Genomic DNA, 19,034 nt, shown 5'->3' with positions numbered 1-19,034 from the left:
TCACCAGAGTCATAATTGGGCACACGGGGGCCTGTAAAAACCATTAGGCTGACTCATTGTGGGGAGAGGGAGAGGGAGAGGTGGGTGTGTGTGTTGGGGGGGCTGGGAGGGGCCAGGGCTTCCTGGCCTCGGTTTCCCTTTCTTGGCTCAGGCGCTCCCTGGGAGGAAGGGGGCTGCCTGGGTAGGGTCCCCAGAGAGCAGCCTCAGAGAGAGGGCCCTGGAGGTTGGGCGGCCTCCCGTCTCCCCAGGCCTCCTCTAGCCTGGGTCCCGCCCCCCACTTTGTCCTCACCCTCAGTAGTTTCTGCTTAATGAGGACTCACCACTCCCTCCTTGCTCCAGGGGAGAACATGAGGGCTTAATCATTCCCAATCAAAGCAAGAGTGAACCAGGCCAGCAGCCTCCTTTGCTACATGCTCCAGGTTGGCACAGTCGCTCTGGGCTGCCTTCCTGGGCCAGTTGAGGCGGGGGTGTTGTTAGGGCTCGGCCTTTCCTGGTTCCTCAACCAGTTGCAAGCGTTGGATGGGAGTCCTGGCTCGGTCTGTCCTTGGAGGCACAGGGCCGGCCCAGAGGAACCCCAGAAGGCCCAGGGGGAGCTCTAGGATCCTTTGGGGGGCCCCGATGGCATTTAGGAAAGGAGATAAGAATTGGTCCACGAACCTACCCAGCAGGGGCAGGGTTCTGGCTGAGACGCTGTTCAGAAGTCCTTAGGGAAAGGGGAAGAGGTGCTGGGAAGCTGATGGAGCTACCAGGTACTTATCCTCAGCCCCCATATGACTGGCCCCTTGTAGAATCATCAATTAGCCATCCGGAAGGTGGTTAGTGTGTTAATGGGCATTGTGCCCTTTTACAGTCCCATAAACTGGTGACGAGGGGGATGCCTGGGCGGTTTTCCACCCCCAGTCCCTTTGCTGGGGGCCCTGGCTCTTCCTGTTTGGAGAAGGGATGGTTGGAGCCAACAATTATGTCGAGTGACCTGCCGAGGCCCTGTCATGAAGAGAGACGTATCTATCCCCTGGCATCTTCCGCTCAGGGCATCCCTGATTCATGTGTGCTTTTTAAACTCTTGGAATCAATACTGTGTATTGGTTCCAAGGCAGAAGAGCGGTGAGGACTAGGGAATGGGGGTTAAGTGACTTGCCCAGGGTCACACAGCTAGGAAGTGTCTGAGACCAGATTTGAACCCAGGATCTCCCATCTTTAGGCCTGGCTCTCAAACCTAGCTTCCCCCATCTGGTTCACTTTCTCCTCTTGCCACCCCCTGCCTCCAGAGATAGACCATCTAGAAAACAACCACAGGGTAAATAGCATCTCCCTGGCTGGTTAGTCTGTCCTCCCAACCTGCCTCCCTTGCATGAATTCACCCCCTCCCCAACCTAACAAGCTCTCTGTGTCTTATCTCATTGTTCCACCACATCCTCTTGTCCCTTTCCCCTCTGACCTACCCCAGTGGGTCCAGAAAAATCCCTGTCGTGGGGAACCATAGTCTACCAAAAATCCTGGTGGTGAGGATGGAATTGGGGTCGACCAGTGGGCTACCCTTGGGCTGACTTTGGATGGAGCCATTTCTCTGGGAGGGGAAGGGTGGATGTGGGGAGAAAAGGAACATGAAGGAAATTTCTTAGAGCTGGTAAGGGGTCTGAGAGGGTATCTAGGGCAGAAGTCCTACACCTGGGACCTTCCCCCATGGAAGGTTCATGAATTATTTTCGGGGGTCTCTGAAATTGGATGGGAAAGAAGTTATCTTTATTTCCCCTAACCTCTAAGTGAGCTTTATTATTTTATTTAATTACACTTAAAATTATTCTGGAAAGGGGATTCCTAGGCTTCACCAGATTGCCCAAGGGACCCATGGCATCCCCAAAGGTAAAGGACTTGTGACTTAGACCAACCATGCCATGTTATGTATTGTAAAATCGTGGGATCATACATCTAGATCAAGAAGGAACCTTAGAGGTCATCTAGCCATTTTATAGCTGGGAAAACTGAATCTAGAGAGGGGAGAGTTATTTGGTCTCACAAATTCAGTAATCAGTAGAGCCAGAATTCACACTCAGGTCCTTTGACTCCCCTCCCTCCCCTTCTAATTCTTGTTTCTATAGCATCATGTTTTCCCTCAAGGCATTTTGGCTAGGAATATGGAAGTCTTTTTCTCCCAGACATTTGCTCACCCTCTTTTGCCCCTGTCTTCATTTGGTCCTTCAGAAGGAACCTGAAGTCCTATGGAGAACTCATACCAGTGTACCCTCTATCCCAGCTAGTAGGACTGATGTAGAAGGGAATGCTTGGCTTCTTGAACTGATGAGGCATTTGCCCAAAATGTCTTCCTTGACAAGGTTATCCTGTGGAAATGGACCTGAATATCCTTGGTCTGCCCCCACCTTCCACCATCTTGCTCTGCCTTTGCCCATCTGGACTGGGGACTCGTATGAGGCAGGAGAATGAACTGGAGTCAGAGGGCTTGGGTTCAAATTTTGCCTCTGAGACTTATTACCCATATGACCTTCAGTTGGTCCCTGGACCTCATTTTTCTCCTTTGTAAATTAAGAGAGCATGTCTAGATGGCTCCTGAAATTCACTGCCTGTTTGGGCCTTGGTTTCCTCCTCTGTAAACTGAAGGGGGCTGGACTAGACGGCCTCGGAGGCCCCTTGCAGCTCTGGAGCTAGAGTGCTCTGATTTTCCCATCCCCAGCCTGAAAGATGTTTTCTCTCTTAAGTCAAAGGTAAACCATAGCCGAGAGTGATGTAACTGGCTAAGAACAACAACTGGAATGAAAAAAAAAAGCCGTCTAACCTCTTCTATTTCCAACCCTATAAAACAGGGATTACATGTCTCCTAGTAAAAATAATTAAGCCAGGAAGATGGGCTGGGAGGGAAGGGCTGGGGGAAGGAGGGGAGGAGGAGGAGGAGGAGGAGGAGGAGGAGGAGGAGGGGAGAAGGAAGAGGAGGAAGAGACAGGATGGGAGTCTGGATGGGGAGCTAGCTCTGGGCTGCCTGGAGGAGGCTTGATGGACATGTGGTAGGGTTGGAAGGGAGGCGATTTGCACCTCTCTCTGAATGGCCTGGCTTCTGGAGGGCCAAGTTCAAGACTGCCTCTAGGGAGTGGGTAGGGAGTGAAGAAGATCGGGAAGCCCCCTGGAAAGATAGAGAAGGACAGCAGAGAAGTGCTGGGCTGCAGACAGCCCCGTTGCTCCTCAAACCCTGCTCCTGGAATGGCCTTTGAGAGAAGAAATGGATGGGGACCGGACTTGTGATTTCCTTGGTATAACAAACTCCTGTTGAGAAAACTCCATCGATGCAAGTCATCGTCTTTTCCTCAAAGATAGCTTAGATTGCTGAGCTATTAAGTGATGTATGTAGGGCCACCCAGAATTGAGTCTTCCTGGCCCCTTTCTATTCACTACACCACTGAGGCATAAGGGATTTTGGGGGGGCAGTGGATAGAGAACCCCACTTATCATGCAGGTGAATGTGGACTGGCCAGCTCCGGGGAATTTTCTGGCATCATGTCTGCAGGACTCCCTTCAAGATAATTGGGATTATTTGTGGCTCTAGAATGTTTTTGTTCATTTTCCCCTTCTCTCACCCCTTAGCCAACAGGTGCTTATTTGAACATTTACTTGAAAACGTTAGAAAAGCAAATGTCTTGCAGGGGGTAGAAACTGCACAATCGCACATGGAAAGGTGTCTTTGGTCATTACCCAGGCCACACTTTCCCCTTTATCGAGGAAAGAATCAAGAATAATCTGTACCTAAATGGGCTGAGGCTTAGCAAGTACTCCTGGCTGGGTGTTGACTCCCTAGAGAAAGGAATTTTCCCCTTGTGGAACAGGAAAGAGCAGAGGGAGTGTGAGGATGGGGGCATCTGGTCTAGGGGTGGGAAGGGCATTTCTGCCTTGACTTATGGGACAGCTCCCTAGTTCTAGCTGAGGTGCAGGTCTTTGGGGGGCAGGGAGGGAACATGTGTGGCATGAGGGAGAAGGAAACCAGGAAGGACTCTGGAAAGAGGAACTTGGACTATTAGCCTCTTAAGATGGGCGATAGAGAGCAGCAAAGAGCTCTGAGCCCCCCAGACACTACTCTGCTTTAGTGTGGGTAGGAGATGGGGTTGAGGATGGTCCCCTCTGGGAGAAACTAGGGACTACCTGGATCAGAGAGACAGGTGGCTGGATGGTACGGAGGGGTTGTGGATTTGAGCTGGTGGGAAGGGAAGCTTGTCCATCAAAGCAGCTCATGGGCTTGACCCTGGTCCTAAATTCGAGTCCAGTTTCTATTCAACTTGCTGTTTGATTCAGAGCAAGTGACTTGTCCTATCTGTTCTCTGCTTTCCCATCTTGTCCATCTAACAAAATAAAAACTGGGTTTTGTTTTGTTTTTCCCCAAAGCCCCTTTGCTAATAGTAGGAGCTCAGTTCTCCATGTATCTGGTAGGGTAGGCGCGATTCCTGGTCTTGGAAGAGCCACTAGAGACATTAATTCCATGCCCCAGCCTTCAGGCAGGACTGCACCCTTGCCACCCACAAGAGATCTTTATCTGTTTCCAGAAAAAAGAGGTTGGTGCTACTAACCTGGCGCCCCATGGCATCTTTCACAACTGTCTCCCAACCAAATTCCTTAAGCTTTTAATGACCTTCCCTACCAAGTTGCTAGGGTCCTGTGTGCAGGGAGGGTGAAGATTGAGAGCTGAGAGAAAAACCTTCCCTTTCTTGGGCCTCTTCTCCCTGTCCTGGAAGAAGGTGGAGGTCTGATCTAGATGTTGTCCTGTCTGAGTGTCTCATCCTCTCTGTCCTCTTCATTTGGGAAAGCCTGGAGCTTTCTTGTCTCTCTTTGGAACAAGACCTAGTAGAGGCATCTTTGATGACATCAGGAATCTGATCATCATCCAGCAGATAAGGAGGAAGAGGATGGAAATGGAAAATAATAAACCTCCTTCATATCTCAGCTCCTGGTTCTGGCAAAGTTGGATAATTGAGGCGAGGTGCTGGGTTTCTTACCTCCTGGTTCAGGGGAGGAAACTCATAGAACTCATGGAGGTCTGGGCTTGGGGAATGCCAAAGACAAGCAAATGCATGGTTGGGCTTACCTTGAAATAAGGGAAGTGTTCTGTCATAAAGTTGTAGATCTCGCTGACTGGAAGGCTGCCTGTTTTGCTGTTCTTGAGGGCCATGAAGATAAGGATGCTAAAGGAAGAGAGAGACCTCTAAAATTTTACTACTTTGACACCGTCCTCTTTCCCCCAGCCTTCTTGAGCCCTACTTAATAGTAAGTATTCTCTTGGAATATAAGCTCCTTGAAGCGGGCACTGTTTCATTTTTACCTCTCTAGTCCCAGTGCTTACCCTAACCAGTTAGTCAACCAGCATACATTAAACATTTACTATGTGTTAGGCATTGTGCTAAATGCTTTGGATACAAAGAGAGGTAAAAATATGGTTCTTGTCTTTAAGGAATCCCATTCTAAAAGGGATACAACATGAAAACAACTATGAATATGTAGAGATAGATAGATAGATAGATAGATAGATAGATAGATAGATAGATAGATAGATAGATAGAGGGTAAATGGGAAGGAATCTCAGAGGAAAAGCACTAGTGGTGTTGGGAACCAGAAGAGTAAGTGCTCAATTAATGTTTGTCTAATGAAGAGAATTGAATTGAGTTGTGATTTGACATGTTAGGCTTGCTTGAAGGCATTGAAATCTGAAGATTTGGGAATCTAGGGGCCATTCGGTGACTTAGTGGATAGAGGGCCAGACCTAGAGATGGGAGGTCTTGGATTTGAATCTCACCTCAGATACTTTCTAGATGTGTGACCCTGGGAAAGTCACTTAATCCCATTTGCCTAGCCCTTGCCCTTCTGTTCTAGAGTTGTCACTAAGACAGAAAATTAAGTTTTTTTTTTTTTAAGATTTGGAAATCTATCCCAGTTCTGTGGTTTTGATGTTGTGTTCCCTTGGGCAAGTCACAACCTCTCTGGGTTTCATCTATCTTATCTGGAGAACAGAGAGAAACATCCCTTGACATTCACTCCCTCATAAGGATAAAGTGAAAGGAGAAAATTATTTATTATAAGAGAGGTAGGGAGGGATAAAGTGAAAAATCTGGGCAATGTCAAAATACAAGAAATCAATAAAACCCTTCTCTGAGTCTTTTTGGAGGTTAGAAATCTGAGGGATTCCTGCAGTTATTAAATGATGAACCAGCTTTCGATCATTTGCACCAATGGGAGAGTGCCAGGACAAGCTCGAAATAATGCTAAAGCAATTTTTATTTTAGAGAGCATTCCATGATCTTTGGGCATCAGATGGTCTTCCTAGCCATCTGTCTTAGGCTGTTATTAATAAAAGCAGTAATAATAGCTTGCATTTTTAAACACTTTACTATTTACTATCCCATGATATAAGGAGAGCAAGTATTATTATTATCATCCTCTCTACTTGGTAGAGGATGAAACTGAAGCTTAGAGAGGTGGAGTGAATTGCCCAAGGTCAAGGCCATACAGCTAGTTAATGCAAAATTGGAATTAGATCCAAGATTTCCTGGGTCTTTCTTCTATACCACCTTTCATTAGGGTAGAGCTGAGTTCAAGTTGATTGCCAGAGGGAAGAAAGTATCAGAAATGTAATCAATGGGGCCAGCTAAGTGGCTCAAGATTGAGAGCCAGGCCTAGAGACAGGAGGCTCCAGGCTCAAATCTGACCTCAGACACTTCCTAGCTGTGTGACCCTGGGCAAGTCACTTGAACCCCATTGCCTAGCCCTTACTGCTCTTCTGCGTTGGAACCAATACAAAATATTGATTCTAAGATGGAAGGGAAGGTTTTTTTTTTAAAGAAATGTAATGATTGTTAAGAGAACCAGTCTATACCCTTCTTCCATCACCCATACCCAATAGCCACCAAAAGTAGAGCTTGTATCCATAAGAAGTATCAATTAATGCCTATCATGTGGGGATTGATAACAATCCATTATCCCTTGGGCACTTGTCCACAGGGTCCAGCCAGGACTCTTGGGCTAGTCTTTGGGTCCTTTCTAATTCTGAGATTCCAGGAAATCTAATTTATTCCTCCTCCCAAGTTGTCCTTTTAGGTAGCTGTACATCGTTTGAGTACTGAAGCCAGTATTAGAGGTAGGAGGTTGAAGAGGGGAGGGGACAAAGGTAGGGTAGCTATTATAGGTTTGTGGGTTTTTTTAGGAGAGAGAGAAAGTGGGAAAGAAAAATGGCAGAATAAGAAAGAAGGAAAAGAAGAAAGAAAGAAAAAGAAAGAGGGAGAAGGAGAGAGAAAATAAGAAAGGAAAAAACCAAGAGTCAGAAGAAAGAAAGAAGAAAGAGGGAAAGGAAGGAAGGAAAAAAGGAAGAAAAGAAGGAAGAAAGGAAGGAAGGAAAGAGAAAGAGAACAAAAGAAGGAAAGGAGAAAGAAAAAGAAAGAACAAGAGAGGACAAGGACACATTCTATTGTAGGTTCTTACAAGGCATCAGAGCTGAACGAGAGCTCAGTCATAGATATAGTTCAGGGGTCATCTGGGCAAACCTCAGCATTTTCCAGATGAGGACCCAAGACCTGGAAAAGTGAGGTAACTTGGCTAAAGGCACACATGTATGCAGTATTACAGGTTAGGCCCTCTCATTCTAAATTCAGCACTCCCCACTATCCGACACTACCCCTGCTTTTACAGAGTAGGAAAACTGGAAACCATTGAGGGGACGGGACTTGTCCAGCTTCACCGAGGGAGCCAGGGATGGAAGGGATCTGAGTCCCATCCAGCTCTCAAATTTAACCAAGGGGCAAGATGAGGCTCGAAATGCTGAAATGGGTTGCTGATGGTCCCGTAAGCTGTTAAGTGTCAAAGCCAGGTCCTCAGAGTACAGATCTAGTGCATATTCTTGCCAGTCCTGATTCCCAGTCTAGGGCTCTTTCCATCCCACCTTTCTGCATCTTCAGGGCAGCGGAGTTGGATGGAGATGAGGATGGGTGGTCGTGGAGAGACAAGAAGAGAGAGGGCAGTATTTGAGTCGGGGAGGAATTGAGAGAGAAGGCCCTTTGCCTAGGCCAGAGAGGAATCCCAGTGGGCTTACCTGTATGAGTAGATGGGCTTGGGGAACAGTGGTTGCTGAGATTCCACGCTGGCTTGAGGGACGATTCTCTGGTAAGCATAGTGTGGGGATGGGAGGTAGGTCATAGGATAATTGCCATTGCCAGAGGAGTACTGTGGAGAAAAAGGAAGTCAGCATGGTGGGGTTTAAGGTGAGTGTGCACCTATCCATTAGGATAATGGCCCTTCCACTTGATTCTCCCTTAATATAGAGACACATCCCCAGAAGCCCTTTAGCCTGACCTCTGAAGGAAGATTTAGGCAGGAATAAAATTTAGAGAAAATGACATCAGATAGGCAGGATGGTATAGTGAATAGAGCACTGGACTACAAATCAAGAAGACACGGGTTCAAATCCCACCTCAGATACTTGTTATCTATGTGATGCGATCCTGGGCAAGTCTTAACCACCCAGTGCCTCAGTTTCTCCATTTGTAAAGTTAGGAAGTTCTGCCTCTAAGGAACTTCCCAACTCTAAATCTATGACTCTATGACTGAGACTTGGGGGGATGTATGTGTGGGTTCTTTATATCCTTGTTGTGTTATTTGATTCACACGTTCTCCCCCCAAAATTCATCTACTTTCACTAACTTGATGCCCTCTGATCACAAACTGGCTAAATTTTATGGGGAGTGTTTAGATGGGTTTAGAGGTTTAGATGGGAAGGGACCTTAGAGGACTTCTAATCCAACCTCCTCATTCCATAGATGAAGAAACTGAGATCCAGACAAGGGGGAGCATTTTCCCCAGAATTTTACTCCAGGTTCTGATGCCAAATCCAGCACTCTTCTGTTCCACCAGGGATAGAGACGGACCCTCTTCTACTGGGCATGTTGGGGTCCAATTCTAGATCCCCAGCTCGATCGCAGTCCCTTTCTCCCTATAGCTGATCTGACTTCACATGTTCTTTGGTGGCTATGACCACACAGCCAGGAAGGACATCGTCCATCCTTGGCCTGGTGGATGGCAAGGAGCATCCTGAGAACTGCTCCCTTCTCTATTGGGTAGGCTATTCAATTCTCTTCTCTGTCCTTCAGTGGTCTGAGCCATTGCTCACATCTCTCTGGCCTTGGGGGAACCTGGGTGAGGGGGCCAGTAGCTCCTGATCTTCGGCCATCGCCATTAGCAATGGCAGGGCCTGGGCATTCATCAGTTTCTTAGCCCTTTTATGAGTTTCAGCGGCTCCTTGGAAGGGCAGGAGGTGGTGGCAGGGATGGGGTGGGGATGGAGGGGGCTGGTTTTATGCAGCGTGCGAGGGCTGTGAAGTGTCAGGGACGGGCCTTTTATGGGGGGGTGGGAGACTTCAACTCCCGGAGGAGCTCCCTGTCTCTCGAGCTTTTCAGGTCACCTGGAAGGAACTTGGGGCTGAGTCACCCTCTACCCCAGGCCCCATAAAGCCCAGGGAGGGGCCACCTGGTTCAAGGGGTGGAATCAAAGCAGACACTGGACCTTCTGAGGCATCTTGATAGAGGCCCAATTAGGATGGTGCCTGGCTCTTGCTGAACCCTTGTTAAAGACTTAATCCCAATCCCAGACATATGAGACCCCTTATGCCCCCAAATTCCTTCTTCCAACTAAAAAGCTGTTTAGCAGCTCTTTGTCTTCTCCACCGTCTTTTCTCCATGTAGATTAGATGCCATCCAAACCTTCTTTCCAGCTCAAACATTCTGTGGTCTGAGGCTTCTCTCAGTCCCTTTCTCTCTTGGTTGGGGATGGCTCTACTTGTCTATACCTGGCACTATTGCTTTCACTGCAAACGGGGCAAATGTTGCTGGAGAACTGGGGAATGAAACCTGCTCTACAGGCAAGTCTTGTCCTTGTGCCAGTCTGCAGGTGGATGGAGATGGGTGCAGGCTACATCACTTGCTCTGTCTTGCCCGGCTACTCCCGGGAAGCGTTTGAGCTCCTCCGATGTGGGGATTTTTAAAAACTTTTTTTTTTCTGCATCCAGACGATGCCAGTGTGGGGAAATCACTTGGCATCCTTGGCATCAGGGGTGGAGCTTGAGACAAGAGAGAAGGGAGATGGGCCAAGGGAAAAACTGGGAAAGGAGGATGGATTGGAAGGAACTTGAGCAATGAAGAAAGAGATCAGAAATTTGGATTGGAAGGGGCCAAAGAGGTCAAGTTTCATCCCTTCATTTTATGAGGAAGCAGAGGACCAAGGAGGTTGACTGACATGTCCCAGGTCCCATAGGGAGTAATAATGAGAGGACCCTCTCTCATATAATCAGCTGGGAGGCACACTAGAAATCATCTCACTAAACCTGTTCATTTTACAGGGGACAAAACAGGCCCAGAGAGAAGGGACTTGCCTGAGACTCCACAGTAAATAAATAGTATATTTCAAATAAAAACACAAATATTGACCACATTAGTGTATAGCATTATTTTTATCATACCATGTGGCTCCCCTAACTTCACTAATCTCTCTTTCTCATCTCTTCTCTTTTCATCCTACTGTTTGCCAACCCTCAATTTTAGGTAATAAAAATTGTCCATTTTACCTTTTATCATTATCACTATGCTTTACTTGATCAAGAACTTTTCTCCTGTCCATAGCTATGAGAAGTAAGTCCTTTCCTTTTTATCTAATTTGTTTATAGCATGACTTTTTACATTTAGACCAGGTATACAATTGTAGCTCATTGTGGCATATGGTGTAAGATGCTGGTCTAAACCTAATTTCTGCCGGACTGCTTTCCAGTTTTCCTAATAGTTTCTGTTTTTTTTTTTAAGGGTATAGTTTGTTCCTTTGCATTTATTGAACACTAAGCTCCTGATCTTGTTTTTTCCTTTCCCTCTCCTACTTTCCCCTAAGACTGTCTCTATTTTTACCTTTTCCTTTCCTGGAATGCATGCCCCAGGCCCCTGGTTCTATTGGTTTGGCTTCTCCTGAGGCTGAGACTGTAGCTGAGATTTCATAATTGGATAAGATCCCCCCTCCCCGGATTAAAATTCCCTTCCCCAAATGACTATGTGGGCTGTGCATGCCTCTGGCGGCTGAGGGTTGGGACTCTAGCTGCTTTCTTTGTTGCCCTGAGAAAGGACCAAGAGGCCAGTTGTCCAGCAGTGTGTCCAGGACCATGTGTGTTGTCGCCTCCTGGATAAATCATCTAACCTCCCTAGAGCATCTCAAGAGAGTGAAACTCCTTATTAGCCCATATATTGAGATTCCATGTTCATATTGTTTCCCAGTCCCCCGATGAGACCCCTCTGCTCTCCCCCTGCCCTTTATACTTACCTGGTGGAAGGGCTGTGAGGAGCAGTACATGTGCTGGGGCTGGTAACAATACAGTCCAGGTGGGCCCTCCATAGGGGCTGGCTTGAGTTTGACCTCTGACCCATGCTGGAAGAAGAAACAACAACTATTTGGGTCGAAGCATGGATTAGTGGACGGGGCACCAGTCAGAGTGAGAAAGATCTAGGTTCAGATCCTACCTCAGATACTTAGGGTAATTCTGGATAAGTCAATCTTTCTGAGATTTTGTTTTCTCATCTATAAAATGGGGTTGGACTTGATGGCTTCTAAAGTCTCTTCTAAGTCTAAATCTATGATCCTATGATGACCGAAGCTTCATGGCTCCCTCTCCATCCCCAGGAGCACCTGAAGAAGGTTCCATGGCCAGTGAGGAGTGCTTTACCCCCAAGCCAAACTGGATCAAGTCCTTTATCTCTTGTGGCTCTGACTTTGCTTCTGTTGGCTGTCAGGGAATTGAGAGACGGTGAGGATGGAGCCTTTGAGAATCATGGAACCAAAGAATAGTAGAGCTGTATTGAACCAAAGGCATAATTCAGTGCAACCCCCTCATTTTACATAGGAAGACATGGAGGGCCAGGGGAGGAAGGTAGCTTACCTAAAGTCATGCAGCTAGGGGAAATAGAGTAACTCCTAGTCCCTGGCTCTTTTCACTACATCATGAAGCCTTCCTTACTGTCTACCCCTACCCTAGATGGGAGGCTACAGTGTCAGGCATGGCCACGGATGCCCCAAGATGCTCACCGACTTGGTGAGTGAGACAAAATCTCTGAGGAAGGGCCAACGAGGTCTCTGGAACCAGGACAAAGGCACCATTTCTTAGATCCCAAAGGAGAACTGGATTCAGGAGGCCCTAACCCTAGCTCTCTAGCAGAGATTCAAGAAATCTCAAACCCTTAAATGGAAATTTCCAGAGAGTAGGACATCAAAGGGTAGCCAGAGGGGTACTATTTCCAGGATTCTAACAGAGAAGTTGGGAACTGCTTAGAAGAATATAGAGAGGGAGCAGCTAGTTGGCCTAAAGATGAGAGGTCCTAGTTTCGAATCTGGATCAGCTGCTTCCTAGCTATGTGACCCTGGGCGAGTCACTTAACTCCTTTTACCTAGCTCTTGCCTTTCAGTCTTAGAGGGGAAAAAAGTACACAGGACTAGATTTGGCATCAGGTGGACCTGGGTTCCCAACCTGATTTGTGTGACTAGGCAAGTAACTTAGTTAAACTTTCCAAACCTCAGTTTCCTCATTGGTAACATGGGGACAATACTAGCTAGAGGACCTACAGTGCAATCTGTCATGGGGTCCTTGTGAGGCTCAAACAACATAGAGTGTACATGAAGAGCTCTGTATACTCGAAAGAAGTCTATAAATGGTAGTCACAGTTTTGGAAGGTGGGAGGAATTAGATGGGTGATTTAATTGGCAAAAGGAATTCCCTTTCCCAAAGCAGGCCAGCATCCTCTTAGCTACTTAATGTCCAAGAGAGCTGCTTAGAACATCTGGAATTTAGGTGATTTGCCTAGGATCCTGCTGCCAATAAGTGTCAAGGGTCAGACTTGAATCTGAGGCTGGCTCTCTCTTGATTAGACCAGGCTGCCCACTGACTGAAATGGGCAGAAGGGCTGATCCAATGTTAGCTCTCCTCCCCATGAACTTCACCACCTCCATAAATGATCCCAGGAAGGTTGAAGCGGAAACTTCCAAATCATTACACCCTGCTTGCCTTGCTTGTCCTCTTCAAACCCAATGGAAGCATCACTTCCTACATGAACTCTAACTACCTTGGTGCTCAGGGAATTCTGCCTCTACCATCTTCCATAGACTTTATTTATTATTATTATTTTAAATCATTTCTGTGTATTGGTTCCAAGGCAGAAGAGTGGTAAGGGCTAGGCAATGGAGGTTAAGTGACTTGCCCAGGGTCTGAGGCCAAATTTGAACCCAGGACCTCCCGTCTCTGGGCCTGACTCTCAGTCCACTGAGCTAACCAGTTGCCCCCTTCTATCGCCTTTAGGTCACTTATTGGGTCCTTAATTCTCAGGATATGGCCAAGGACTCTTATTTGCTCCTTGGAAACATGGAACATAGTATTTGCTATTTAGTCATTTATGTCATGTCTGACTCTTTGTGACCCCATTTGGGCTTTTCTTGGCAAAGATACTAGAGTGCTTTGCCATTTCCTTCTCCAGCTCATTTGACAGATGAGGAAACTGAGACAAACAGGGTGAAGTGACTTGCCCAAGATCATACAGCTAGGAAGTGTCTGAGGCCAGATTTGAACTCAGGAAGACAAGTCTTCTTGACTCCAGGCCCAGCACTCTATCCACTGCACCACCTAGCTGCCAGAGAACATTGTAGGAGGTCAATGAATGTACATAGATGATGATCTCAAAATGAGAGGAAGCATAGGATGGTGGACAGAACTCTGGATTTAGAGATCATGGGTTCAAATTCTACCCCAATGCTTACGTATCCTTGGGCAAGTGACTTGACAATAATAGCTAGCATTTATATAGCATCTACTATGTGCCAGGCACTGTGCTAAGCATTTGGCCAATTTTATCTTAATGAATACCAAGTGCCATTATTATCCCCATTTTATAGAAGAGGAAAATGAGGCAAACAGGAATTAAATGACTTGCCCAAGGTCACACGATAAATGTTGGAGAGCAGAGTTGAGCTCAGGTCTTCTTGACTTTAGCATTTCTGTTCTTATTTACTATAATTTAACCTAGCTTAAATTCCCTGGGCCTCAGTTTCCTTATCTGAAAAATGAGGGGTCTAGACTAGATGGCCTCTGAGGTACCTTCTACTTTTAGATCTATGATCCTATAAGTCCCTTTATCTCCCTTGGGCCTCAGTTTGCTCCTCTGAGGTTCCTTCCAGCTTCTGATCTATGATACTATGGTCCCATGAGGCCTCTTGACAGGAGGAAAGACTAGTTCTGTGTCCTATTTATTCTGTATATGTTTATATGTACATATGTTATATATATATTAAAATGTATGTATATATCATATGTGTTTTCCCATTAAAATGGGAAATCCTTATGAACAGGCATTATTTCATCCTTTGGTATTGCCACAGTGCATAGTACCTGCTACAAAGTAGGAATTTAATGAATGATACTTACTGATTCTTTGGTTGATTGATTCCCAGAGGTGGGGAGAGGAGCCTAGAGCTCTAGTGGGGCCCTGACTGTTGGGCCTCTGGCCCTTCTGGCCAGCTATATCCATGGGGGAGAAAGCCATCCAGATCCCCATCCCTGTTCCCAGCTCACTGCGACTAGGGGTTTGCTGGTGGACAGATCATCTCCATAAGACGTGGGATGGTAGGCAATCCGCTATGGAGAGTGATGCTTCAGATACATGGATGGGATGATGGAAAAGGAGCTGGTTTTGAGTCAGAAAACTTGAGTTTGAATCCTGCCTTTCATAGGAACTTGGGTAATCTTTTTATCTCCCTGGGTCTAAAATGAAATTAGATTCAATGGCCTTTGAGGTTCCTTCTGGCTCTAGAGCTATGGTTTCATTTGGGACATCTTGGCGATCCAAGAAGGAGTGAATGTCTAGGACCATAGTTTGTTTTGTGTAAGTCCTTACCTTCCATCTTATTAAGTATTGGTTCCAAGGGCAGAAGACCATGGGCAGAAGAAGGCTAGACCATGGGAGTTTGATGATCACACCGCTGGGATGTGTCTGAGGTCAGATTTGAACCTGGGACCTGGCTCTCTATCCACTGAGCCACCTAATCACCCCTACAGTTTGCTTTTGCTCCTCTTGACTTTGATAGAGAGGAATGGTATGGGTTGGAGGACAGGAAGATTCTTCTGGATGCCTTCAGTGGTCTGGGGTGGCTTATGAGAAATCATTCCTAGAAAAAGGGGGATGGCCAGGCTGATCTCCCCTGTTCTCTTTCCAGGCAGGTCTGAATGCACCTGAAACCTGAGCAGGACAATTAGGTGGCTGAAGTCAGTTCCCAGTTCTATAGATCTGCTCTTGTATAATCCTTTTGGTTGGTGGGACAAAAAGAGTTTGGGTTTGGAAGCTGGAAGGCCACTCATTAGAGATCATGGAGGCCAACGTCTCCATTTGCCAGATGGGAAAATGTGGCCCAGAGGATCTGGGTTTGAATCCCAATTCTACCTTGGATAAATTACTTTTCAGGGCTTTCTGTTTCCCTGGTGAAACAGAGGATGATACGATCCTAGAACCCCCCCCCCCCCTCTCTCTCTCTCTCTCTCCAATCCTTACTTTCCATCTTGAATAGTTTTTAAGGCAGAAGAGTGGTAAGGGCTAGGCAATGGGAATTAAGTGACTTGCCCAGGGTCACACAGCTAGGAAGTGTCTGAGTCAAGATTTGAACCCAGGACCTCCCATCTCTAGGCCTGGCTCTCAACCCACTGGGCTATCCAGCTGCCCCCTAGAACTCCTTCTCTTGCACATCAACATGTCCATAGATAGGTGAACTCCTTGATGTGGTTGCTTCCTCCTTGGGTGCTGATTGCGACCCATTCATGACCAAAACAAATAGATGTGGATCACCTAAAAATGGTTTCTTCTGGGCTCGAGGAATGTGTTTTTGTACTGACATTTGCATAAGGGTGTGTCAGACATGCTAGAGATTCATGACACTTCAGACAAAAAAATAATGAAACCACACCACAGAGACCTGACTCAGGAGTAGCTGGGAAGCTGTCCAGCTTCCCTACCCTGCCAGCCCCCACCTTCCTGGACCCAGGAAGCCAGGGCCTTCCTCCCTTCCTTTCCCTTCCCTTCCCTTCCTCCTTGAGCTCTGCTGATGGGCAGTCCAAAGCAGGACTGCCTCCCTCCTCAGGGACCCCGTTCCTGGCTCACACTTGCCCTGGAGGGATGGGGCAGGAGGTGTAGACCAGAGAGGTTGGGTTTTGTGAAGGAGAAAATTGGAGAAAACCTGCAAAAGAGCCGAAGGAGTAAGATGTGCAGAAAGCTGTCCATCAAGAAGCCTTCTGGAATGGAATGGAATGGGGAGGGGGGGGAGCAGTTGAAAGGAACAGCCAGACTTGAGAAGGGGTCTCTTGCTCTTGAGACAGGAAGGAGTCAGGACCCAGAAGATCCTTCTCTTACGGATTTCTCCCTACTGGACAAAGCGACTAAAAATCCTCAGCCTGCTCCCCACATCCCTCAATTCAAGACTCGGTTCTACTATTCTTCAGTTTAGGAGTATTTTAAGATTAGGGAAACCCTCACTCTCTCGCGTCAAATTTCCCCGTCCTCCCTTTTCCCTAAATAAGCCCCTTGTTTAAGCTATCCAAGAGTTATCTAGTAGATTTCTCAGGAAACTCACTCGGGTTAGTTGTCTTCCAGTGTCACCAGCTGAAGGAAGCAACTGATGGGGGTGGGAAGTGGGGGGTGGGGGTGGGGGTGAGTGGGCTGGGGGGAGGGGAGGGGTGGGGGAGGGAGCAGGAAAGGGGGGAGGGTGGCAGCCCTGATTTTTCAAGCATCATAACGCTTAAATCAATGACCTCGTACAGTTTCCAAGGGCTCTGGGTGGGCTGCTGCCCGGGAGGAGGCGGAGGCTGGCGGGAGGCTCTCGCTCACCATGATCTGGGCGCTGTGCTCCTGGCTTGGGTAGTGGGGCCCGTGGCACCAGGCAGCGGCCTCTGCCGAGAAGCTGGGGGCGAAGGGCTCCGCGTCTCCGGCGCTGGCCACATCCTCGAAGGTCTCCAGGCACGCCGGGCTCTTGAAGGAGGGTCCGTCCAGGCCCAGGGCCGGATGCGCCTCCAGGAAAACGTCCTCGTTGAACTGCCGCTTGTAGGGGTGGAAGGGGGCGCGGCTGCCCTTGAGGAAGCGTCCGGGGCTCCCGGCCACGGCTCCGTCCTCGTAGGCAAAGCCCTGGTACTTCTCCGTCGGGGACAGCCCGAATGCCGCCTGGCCTGGGCCGGCCGGGAAGTGACTCTGCAGCTGCTCAGGGCACGGGGAGGAAGGGCTGGGGCTGTGGGAGGAGATGGAGGGCTCCGGCTCCGGCTGGACATCACCTGGGTACGGTGGGCAGCTGAAGCCAGGGTTCTCCTGGAAAAGGAAGGAGATGATGGAAGAGGCCTCCTGCTCTGGAGGCCAGCCTGGAGGGGGCAGCTTTAGGGTGGGAATCACTGAGGACCCTGAAGATGGAGGAGGTGTAGCCCCTGCCCTTGGGGCACTCAGAGGTGGATAGAGGAGGCACGATGACTTCTACTTTTTTTTTAAACCCTTCCCATCTGTCTTAGAATCAATAGCAGTGGGGGTAAAGTGACTTACCCAGGGTCACACAGATAGGAAGTGTCTGAGGTCAGATTAGAACCTGTCTCTAGGCCTGAATGATGACTACTCTTTATTTTTTTTTTAATAAACCCTTCCCTTTTGTCTTAAAATTAATACTGTGTATTGGCTCCAAGGCAGAAGAATGGGGGTGAAATGACTTGCCCAGGGTCACACAGCTGGGAAGTGTCTGAGGCCAGTTTTGAACCCAGGACCTCCCGTCTCTAGACCTGGCTCTCAATCCACTGAGCCACCCAGCTGCCCCTGATGACTACCCTTTAGAAGCTTTTGGTCTAAGAGGTTAGGGTTCAGAAGACCTGGATTCCAGTCCTGCCACGGACTCTCTGGGCCTCTGCACCCTAATGTAGGGTTTAGACAGGATGGCATCTAAGGTACCTTCCAGGTCTGACATCTGGGATCTATAATTATGTGATTATAATTGCTAACATTTGTATCAGGCTCTGCTTTGCTAAGTGCTGCCCAGATGGTCACCTCTGATCCTCACGAAATTACTGACTGCCATCATGGAAAGGACCCCTCGGGCCATGGAGGCCCACCCTCTCATTTTACAGACGAGGAAACTGAGGTTAAGTGGCTCATAGGGTCAGAGAGTCAGAGCCGTCGTCGAGCCCCATCTCCTTATTCCACTTAAGGAGTCTACAGAGAGCAAAGGACTCAGCCAAGCTCCTACAGGAACAGAGCTGGCATTTGGTCTCAAGCCCTTCTGACTGCAAATTTAGAGCTCTTCCCAGACAGGCACAGAGCCCCAGGCCCTCCAGGACTCACACTTTGTGGGGTTGGGGAACCCGTGGCCCTTCGGGTCTGCATGAGGTCTCCTCGGTGCTCTCCCTCGAGGCTCTCTGGAGGGGTCAGTGGGATTTCAGACGCTTGCTGGAGCAGAGAGACCATCACCCAATCCTGGCTCCGGAGAAAGTCGGCTGCAATGAAACCCAAATGCCCCCCAGCTGTAACTATGGGGAAGGCTGGGCGCTCTCACCCGCCTTCATCCCACCATGGAGCCAGGTGACTCCTCATCATGGCCCTGCCATGGCTCGTGGTCTTCTCGGAGGACCTGATTCTTGAGCACTTGGCTGGAACCTCTCTGACCGCCCAGATCCAGAGCTCAGCTCACAAGCATCTCCTTCTAGTGAGGCTTTCCCTTGGTCTCCCCATCTGCTGGTAACCTCCTCCCAGTTATCCGGGTTTTTGTATTTATCTTGTATTTATTTTCTCTCTCTCTGTCTCTGTCTCCGTCTAACTCCCTGTCTGTCTCTGTCCGTCTCTCTGTCTGTCTCTCTCTCTCTGTTTCTGTCTCTCTGTCTCTGTCCATCTCTGTTTCTCTCTGCCTCTTTTTCTGTCTGGCTCTGTCTATTTCTGTCTCTCTGTCTATCTCCCTGTCTGTCTCTGTCTGTCTCTGTC

General features: G+C 48.1%; 1 protein-coding gene and 1 long non-coding RNA gene across 2 annotated transcripts in view; one reads left to right on the top strand and one right to left on the bottom strand.

Annotated features, from left to right (window-relative positions):
- FOXN1 (forkhead box N1) overlaps positions 1–18,546 on the bottom strand; it is a 30,046-nt gene extending 11,500 nt beyond the window's left edge. The window contains exons 1-5 of the mRNA XM_001375795.4: positions 18,402–18,546; positions 16,920–17,390; positions 11,332–11,436; positions 8,072–8,202; positions 5,081–5,177 (exon numbers count right to left, since the gene is read on the bottom strand). Coding sequence (XP_001375832.1) covers positions 5,081–5,177; positions 8,072–8,202; positions 11,332–11,436; positions 16,920–17,390; positions 18,402–18,524 — 927 coding nt within the window. The 5' untranslated portion in view covers positions 18,525–18,546. The remainder of the gene's footprint in view (positions 1–5,080; positions 5,178–8,071; positions 8,203–11,331; positions 11,437–16,919; positions 17,391–18,401) is intronic.
- On the top strand, positions 60–10,653 carry LOC130457538 (uncharacterized). The gene is made up of 3 exons (XR_008916827.1): positions 60–749; positions 5,112–5,259; positions 10,370–10,653. It is a non-coding gene; the product is annotated as an uncharacterized LOC130457538 (long non-coding RNA).
- Positions 18,547–19,034: the final 488 nt, after the last annotated feature.

The sequence above is a fragment of the Monodelphis domestica genome, chromosome 2 (assembly GCF_027887165.1).
Source record: "Monodelphis domestica isolate mMonDom1 chromosome 2, mMonDom1.pri, whole genome shotgun sequence".
NCBI classification, from domain to species: domain Eukaryota; kingdom Metazoa; phylum Chordata; class Mammalia; order Didelphimorphia; family Didelphidae; genus Monodelphis; species Monodelphis domestica.
The sequence above is the reverse complement of the archived record's forward strand: the minus strand, read 5'-3'. Positions and strand labels throughout refer to the sequence as shown.